Below are 8,615 nucleotides of genomic sequence, written 5' to 3'. Positions count from 1 at the left end.
TAATCCAAATAATTCATCATGAACTTCACAACAGTAGAACTGGGTAGATATGCTCAAATATACACAAAAATCTGACGAGTCATGTGTAAATCAATATACAAAAATTTTAAGTCCATATACAAAGCCGGTACGTAGGAGAGAGTATGTGAATAAGACAAGTCTTGGGGATTAGCAAATTACTTTTCCCCCTCACGTTCTTTAGAGCATACGTGGTTTGTGTAACGGTCATATGCCAATTTTGGTTGATATGTAGTTGTGTGGCTAACATATGAGAGATATTCCCTTTATAGAATAATCCAAGGATATCCTTCGCACTCAACAAAATATCAAAACCAAAGTGGCCCCCACTTCTCAAATTATAAGTCGTAAAATAGTCCATGTGGGTAATTTTTAGGTTTTTCAAGAGTAAAATAAATGATATTTCTTCATTACACATTTATGATGTGAATCACTTATTAAATACATGGTAGAGTCTATCGTAAATATGAAAAAAGTGAGCACTATTTCATTATACTCTAAGAGTACTTAAGAATTTTCCGCCAATGGATCAAAAGGTTTTGTTCTTTGAGGATTCTTTATATTTAAATTCCAATCATTTTAGGAAACCAAGAAGTTTCAAAATATAATTTGTTCATTTTGGATATGGAAATATCTAAATTGATTATTTTAGATTTAATTCTTGTATTTTAAATAGTTTGATGAAGTATGATTTATTGATATGTACTATTTTTTTTTTGAAGAAATTTTTTTTTTTTTTGAGAAGTATTTGAGGAAGTTAATTGATGAAATTAAGGGCTTATAAATATAATTTTGAAATGATTAAATATATAATGTTATTTTAAATTTATAACAAAAAATTTTTTGTTTGAGTAAAACTATAAACCTAAATCTTACACAATCTATTATTGAAATTCATCATATTAAGAAATTTACCCTAATAATTGTTCTTTAATTTCTTTTTTTTAAGCCCTCAAATCCAAATACAGTCTTATGATAAATAAACGTGACAACTACTATATGAACTACTTAATTAAAATAAATAATAAAAAAAATAATTCAAGATTGTCCAGTTACTATAGACCTGGAGTATTTCAAGATTTTCTAAATTCTCATCATTTTAGACTTCAAAGGAAATGAATCTTATCCATTCCAGGATCAAGATTGAGATCTCAAGAATTTAAGGATATACATGCAGAGTATTATATCAATTTTAATTTTAATTGATTCTAAATACTGTGGCAGAGTAAATCTTTAACACTGAATTCAATGAACCCTCCATTTTATAGATAGATACAAATTAGTAGAGCCTTATAGTGAACTTGGTATAAAACATACTACAAATCTAAATGTGTATCCGATAGCCGATATTACATCATTTAAAATTATAAACAGTGTACTACTAACTACATGTGAATTATTTATTCTCGTAAATCAAATTATTCATTTTCTATAAATAAATAAATAAAAATTATAATAAAAAATCAGGCAAGAGTTTCAGCTTGCAAATGATGTCATGCCTAGAATTGAGGACACAGAGAGGATTTCGATCGATGGCTAGACATGCCTGTGTGACACTACTTGCTGCCTGTCTCATATGCTAAGACCATTTAGAAAACTACTTGACATATGGTGGCACACTTGCACACTATAGTCTGTTAAACAGATCAAACACTTGACATATGTATACATATATTTTTTTTTTTTTTGATACTTTCTATTGTTTTCAATGTTGAGGTATAATGCATGATGGTGGCATAGCTAGGTTACACTTTTCGTTATTTTTTTTCTAATGTCTTTTTCCTTTAAGCATCCAAAGCCAATAATCTGACAATAATGATTATAATTTTTTCTTTTGCTAAATAGCCAATCTGACAATAATTCATGCCCTCTTGTTGCCACATTTATCATTATGAGCTATATGGCCTGGACCAGGCGCAACTTGCAAGGTGTTAGATTCCTTTACTTTTTCTTATTATTATTATTATTATTATTATTATTTAATTGTTGAGGGTGTTTTGGTTCGTTGGGAAGCATTGGAGTTTGACCACATATTGTATCAGTAAGGGCATGGTATGTGGTGCAACCGGGAGGTGTTATGGGATCCAAAAAGCTAGTAAAGACAAGATTTCGTGAAGTCTTTTGATAGCTGAAGTTTAGAAGTCTCAAGTACATTGAGTAACTTAGGTTTGGAGGATCTTTGTGTATTCTTATACTTTTAACTTATTTACTAGTGGATCATGTTTAGTTTGGAGGTCACAGAGAGGTTTTTATACAAAGTTTTTTAATTTATCTATTAGATAACACATCGGGAGTTATCTTTGGTTTACATCTTTCTTTCTTTTTTCTTTTTCTTTTTTAACTGATCTTTACATTATTGCATTCAACATTTATGTTTATCCATGCAAATTGAAAATAGTGTGCTTGGTTAATTGTTTAATCACATAAATTTCGCATTAGTTATGATTAGTTTAAAAAATTAACCAAGCCGTAATTAAAATTTAGAAGTCTAAAGTAGCACCTAATAATTAGGCTAGTGCACTTTCAAATGGCGTTCTCATTCTTTTTTGAGGTACTAGTAAGAGTTAGGCTCACTCTACTTTGGTCAACCTATTTCTTAAAAGTTGAAAAATTAATTGTATCAAATGGGCAGCAAAACCCGCTCCTATTTTTTACAAAATCCTATTAGTCAACCTTTATCAAAACGGCCTGATCATTGCCCACAATTTGACTGGCTCTCCAAGATTTCTCTTTAATTTGTTTTTCTTAGATAGTGAAAAGAAGTACTATAAGTTATCAAATAACAATAAGATATAACCCTCATGATGCTATCAAAACCATTTTAACTGTGAAACAAAATTTAGAACTATTATTAACTTAACCATTTTACCTATACGCGTGCATGGCAAACTCCCCATATTAATGCACATCACCAAGCTACACAATTAGCTCCCCAACACACAAATAGAACTATATAGTTATACTAGATAGAGATTACAAAAAAAAAAAAAAAAAAAAAGTAATATTATTAGAATTTGTTTAGTAATTAGTTAATTTAGTTAATTATGTTTAGCCATGAGTGTGGCTCTAAAAAATTAAGAAGAAGAAAAAAATAAAAATAATAATAAAAAAGAGTGGAAGAAAAGGTAGATCCGAGCGATGTCTAAGGCCATCTTTCATGGGACCCGGCACCGTTTCCTCTATCACTCCAGCTCATTTTTCACCACCTTTATGTCTTTGTGGCAATTTCCTTCACCATTCCCATCTCTCTCTTTCTCTCTCTTCCCCCCTATCTTTGGCGTGAGGATGTTATTAATACCCTCATCTCCTTCTCACAACTCTTCTTCAAATAAACACAAACCAAAGAGCAATTCTTTTCCATGACCTTTTTTTTTCTTTCTCTACAACACAACAGAAACACCTCTCCATCTCTTGGTCTTTACAACTATGATGATGAGCCTTTGCAAGAAGAGCGTTCACTCTTTCTTTAACCCCACCACCTCCTTAGACACTACCATGAATGACCCTCACAAACTCTCTTATAATCAATGTCATTCTCAAATTTCTTCTTCTCCTTCTTCTTTTTTATCAGGAGGGTTAGGTTTGATCACTGCAAATGATACCCAACACTCGCCAAACGTTCTTGAATCATCATCAATCAAGGCCTCATCGTCATCACCACCATCATCACCTTGTTCTTCTCCACCTCCTAAGAAAGACCCAAGTGGGAATTCTAGCTTTTTCTTGGATGATATAGGAGATGGCATCGTTGACGGGTTGATGTCTTGCACTGAGAGTCTTGGGTTTGAGAGTTCAGATGAGAGGCGTGTAGAGGTTGATAGGAATGATGATATTAATGGTAATGATGAAGGTGGGGTTTGTAGTAGGAAGATGAGGAGGAGTAGAATGAAGTTTGGTGAAGTTAAGAAGTTTCCTCCACCGCTTTCTTCTTTGAATCACAATGGAACAAGGAGTTTCTTCCTGCGTGCAGTGAGAAAAGATGGCAGGCTTGAGCTCACTGAGGTCAGGCTTGATCGGGCTGAGACTCTCTGTGCTTCTCGCGAAGATGGAAGGTTGAGATTACACCTCATCCAAGATTGCATAGAAGAAGAACAAGAAGAAGAAAATTTAGAACTAGAACAAGAAGAAGAAGAAAAAGAAATGGTAGAAGAAGAAAAAGAAGACGAAGAAGAAGAAGAAAAAATGGTAGAAGGGGTTGAAGAAGATATTGAAGAAGAGAGAGTGGAGGAGTGGAAGTTTCCGGTGAGTGGAGAGGGATTAAGGCGGTGTACTGAGATGGCGAGCCATGATCATCATAATCAATATCATCATCATCACCATCACCATCATCATAGTAATCACCACCACAACTTGAATGTGTGGAGGCAGCATTGTGTGACTACCGGCTGAAGTTAGCATGTTTGTGTGTGTATTGAGGGAGTGTATGTTTGTATTGAGGGAGTGTATGTTTGTGTGTGTCTTTTTTTTTTAGAGCCTGTTGATTTTTTCTGCAATGTGTTACATCTGCCAAATTTAGCAGCTAGAGATGGTTGCATATGATGTGTCCCAGCTCAAATTTTGGTGTGGATACAACAGTAGAGTTTCTGGGGAATGACAGCAAGTGAAAATTAAGCTCTCAATAGCCACCACAAAGGGAAAAAAAAAAAAAAAGAAAGAAGAGAGAGAGAGAGAGAGATTGCCAAATTTAGAAAGTCTCTGTTAGGAGGACATGACACAGTTTCACCTTTTTTTTATCTTTCCAAATCCAAAGCTCATCTTCCTTCAAATAAAGAAAAAATTTGGAACACCCACCATTATCAGAGAATTCACCCAAAATCAATTTCTTTGTAAATTGATTTTTTGTTTAATTGGTATGGGAATAGGATAAGTGCTCTCATAATTTGTGTGCAAGGACTTCCAAGACTGATGCTGAGTAAACAATTAAGTTTGTACTCAAAAAATAAAAGACATATCTTTTGTATTTACATTTTTGTTCATGAATAAATTCCTAGCATGTAAATGGATATGCTTTTGTCTGGTAGTTGAAGTTTTGTTGAATTTGCATCTAAATCCTAATGTATGGCCATGAGATTCATGTGATTTTTGTGGGAAGTTTGGTAGGGTGCATGACTTGGCTTGTGTTGCCCTGATTTTTGTCACAGCAAGTCAGATGAGAGAAGACTTTGAATTTTATCCCAATAATGTGGGTGGACATGTTTTGATAAGATGAGAGCTTGAGTACTTCATGTGATCACTAGTCTACTTAAAAAAGGGACTGAGAGGGACTCTTGAAGTGACATTGAGAAGCTTAATTAGGAGAAGGAAAAGTCTCATGCTAATTTTTAGAGACTTTGGGAGATGAAGTTTTTTACACCATTTAATACTTCAGTACTAATTCCTAATTCCTTCCAAATAATGTTAGGATCATAGATTGTATTGTATTGCTGATGCAAGCTAGAAATTAGTTACTGGTAGTTAGTGCAGTTAGTTGCCAGTTGTAGGTGGTTATGACAGTTAGTTATCAGTTAGAGTAGGATTGATTGAGGAACGTATAAAAAGGGGGCATTGCTGTTGTATTGAGTTAGGCAACAAGAATGAACTCATTCCAGTTTCTCTCTATCTCTCTAATTCTCTAAATCTTCTCTATTTCTTTCTTCTTCTTTGGAGGCCCAACTGACCTCGAATTCAGCTAGAACTCTCTTTGATCTTGACATTTAACATAGAAAGATGGCCATTAAAGTATAAGTTCACTCGCATCAATTAAGGTAAAATGACATAAGGTCAAATTTTTCCAACCAACTTCAAAAATTACCCATATTTTATGTATTTGTTTTGCAAAATGTATTTTTACTACAGTACCTTGAAATGAAGAGAGAAAATTGATAATGATTGTAGTGTGTGAAGAGAGGAAAAAAAATTTAAAATAAAAAAAATTAATATTTTAATGATATAAAAATTAAAATAGATATAATAAGATATGAGTGTTTTGCAAAGTAATTTGGTAAAATGGAATAAAAAATTATTATGCTTAAATAAATAAGGATTTACGATTTGATGTGAATTTTTTCTAAGTAAAGGGGTATTGAAATATCATTACCACCCAGAAGAAAATAAAAAGGAAATTAGAGAGTCTTGGTATACACCTGTTGACTATATATATTGAAAAGTCAGCATAAAGCTCTGACAAAAAATATTTTTTTGGCAAAGTCTAAAAGTGTGTACTTTTGCAGTAGCAGCACTTTTTTAATCTTTTTTTTTTTTTTTTTTTAATTTGAATTCATGGTTTCATACAATAAGCCAAAAAAGAGAATACAGAAGAAAGTCAAGAACCCATTCCATTGATCTCATCCTCTGCAAAAATCTGGAATTGAGGCGATGGCAGTGGAAACTTGAACTCCAAAAAAAAATAATAAAAGACTACCCACGACAAATTGTGACCCTTGGAATTGGCTAAACAAGACACATAGCGGAAATCCTTTCTCCAAAATAAAAATAAATAAATAAAGACACAGGAGAAATCCCAAATAACAAAGAAATCCAAAAACTTTCTAATATGGCAATTATCTCCCAGTAGAACACTGCTTCTATTTACAAAGATAGGCGTTTAAAAAATTGATGTATTAACCTTTAAACACAAATTGGTTCTACCTAAATGCTAATATACTGTTTCTCAAAAAAAAAATGCTAATATATGCTTTTATTTACAAATACGAAGAATAATATTAAGAAGAGTCTAAATTCGGTAAAAATGGAATGTACCATCCAATAAAAGATTGCCATATTAATTTTTACTTAAAACTCAATAGATCCTATCACAAATAATAACATCTCAATAAACTTACAGTTAAGTTGAATTTTCAAATAGGTATTAGAATTGATTGAGTGTGGTTACCTATTCTTTAATATGTAATATGATGATGTGTCATGTTAAGATTGGAGAGATAATACTTGAGTATTACATCACATCTTTATAAAATTTAATCTCTACTAAGAATACTACAAATTTTATTGCAAACCTTCAATATTGATATGCTAATTTTAAAATACAACTTAAAAAACAATTAAAATTAAAAGGTGGTTTATTCATTATGTTATTGATGTGATATTAACCACATTTATAATTGTGACATCAATTTGTAAATATTTTTTAGTAAAATATATTATATCTTCTCTTATTACTTACTGCTATGCCTCGTGTTGCTTACTACATGCAATGTTTTGATATTGTTATCATAACCATAACAACAACAAAATTACATAGCCTGTCAAATTGCAATTTTTTTTCTTAATAAATTTTAATGTTGTGTTATTCTAGGACAACAGTTTCATAGTATTCTCAAATTAGTATACAATCTCAAAATGGATGATAGGTTATTTTAATTGCAGATTATGGTCAACTCATATATAAGTTGATAGTCTAATTTAAGAATGTTATAAACTTTTCTCAAAAAAATAAAAAAATGTTGTAAACAAATTAGTTTACAACTTCTTTTTCTATTTTTTCTTTTTTTATTTTTTATTTTTGGGAGAAACAGTTTACAACCTTAGAGTCTTAGACATGAATGATATGCCATTTTAATTGCAGATTTAGATGTTCTTTTTTCTTTTTTTGAGAGAGTTGAGAAGATCAGATTCAGATGTTCTGAAACATAACTTCCTTCTCACAAAATTTTAAAAAAATGAAGAAGAAGAAGAAAGAAAAAAGAAAACGAAAACATAACTTGGCCATACCAAAAATAAAGTGAAACTGTCGTTTGTACCAAAACCCCAAAAAATGCGTCGACAGCAGGGATCGAACCTGCGCGGGCGAAGCCCAACAGATTTCAAGTCTGTCTCCTTAACCACTCGGACATATCGACGTTGTTGTTATATGTTTTCCTCTTAATTCACTATATAAAAGAGTCAACACTTTTCCCTCTTGGTGGAAAACTAGGCTGCGATTATAATATATGCTCATTAGGTGAATGAATCAAGAAGACTCAAAAAATCATAAAATATTGATCCAACCTGTTACCCAATTTGGATGGTTTACACTCCAAATTTTTTTTTTTTTTTTAAATTATAATTGGAGTAGCTTGTAATAATTTATAGAGTTTAGATTAATTTAGTACATGTTCGACATGAAATTTACTACACGGTCGTATAACATGCACTTAAAATATTTGTGTGTATTGTCAATGTGACATCTATCGTACTATTGTTTGTATGATTGTATGTGTCAAATGGCAATAATAAATGTTGTAGGGTTGTAATGATTCAATGTTGTTCTTCCCAACTTGGGAGAGTAAATGAGTGAAGATGCTCTTCCTGTCTCCTCAAAACTCCCATCACATTCCTAATTACCCATGCATCTTTTTGACTCAGAACACAAATATCTGGTGGGGTTTATGGACAATATGAATATGGAGTACCAAAAGTGGTTTCCATATGTAGACCTTAGGAAGTGAGAAGCATGGGATGGTTTGGGCTTCAAAAGTATGAAAGATGTAAAGATGGCTTTGATTGCTAAACTTTGCTGGCAACTTGCAGCAAATGAGGACAAGAGGTGGGCTCAAGCTTATGCTTTTGAGAATAAGAAATAGATTGCTTCACGCAGGTGTAAAAGGTCCATTCAAATT

The 8,615-nt window shown here is 32.1% G+C and overlaps 1 protein-coding gene and 1 non-coding gene across 2 annotated transcripts; one reads left to right on the top strand and one right to left on the bottom strand.

Moving 5' to 3' along the window:
* The first annotated feature begins 3,248 nt into the window (after positions 1 to 3,248).
* LOC112020073 (protein FANTASTIC FOUR 3) lies at positions 3,249 to 5,055 on the top strand. The gene has a single exon (XM_024052636.2). The coding sequence runs from the start codon at positions 3,445 to 3,447 to the stop codon at positions 4,405 to 4,407; it is 963 nt and encodes a 320-aa protein (XP_023908404.1). The 5' UTR covers positions 3,249 to 3,444; the 3' UTR covers positions 4,408 to 5,055.
* Positions 5,056 to 7,774: 2,719 nt separating this feature from the next.
* TRNAS-UGA (transfer RNA serine (anticodon UGA)) lies at positions 7,775 to 7,856 on the bottom strand. The gene has a single exon. It is a non-coding gene; the product is annotated as a tRNA-Ser (tRNA).
* Positions 7,857 to 8,615: the final 759 nt, after the last annotated feature.

This window comes from Quercus suber, unplaced genomic scaffold, assembly GCF_002906115.3.
Source record: "Quercus suber isolate HL8 unplaced genomic scaffold, Cork oak 2.0 scaffold_727, whole genome shotgun sequence".
Classification (NCBI taxonomy): domain Eukaryota; kingdom Viridiplantae; phylum Streptophyta; class Magnoliopsida; order Fagales; family Fagaceae; genus Quercus; species Quercus suber.
This window is presented reverse-complemented; position numbering and strand designations above follow the sequence as displayed.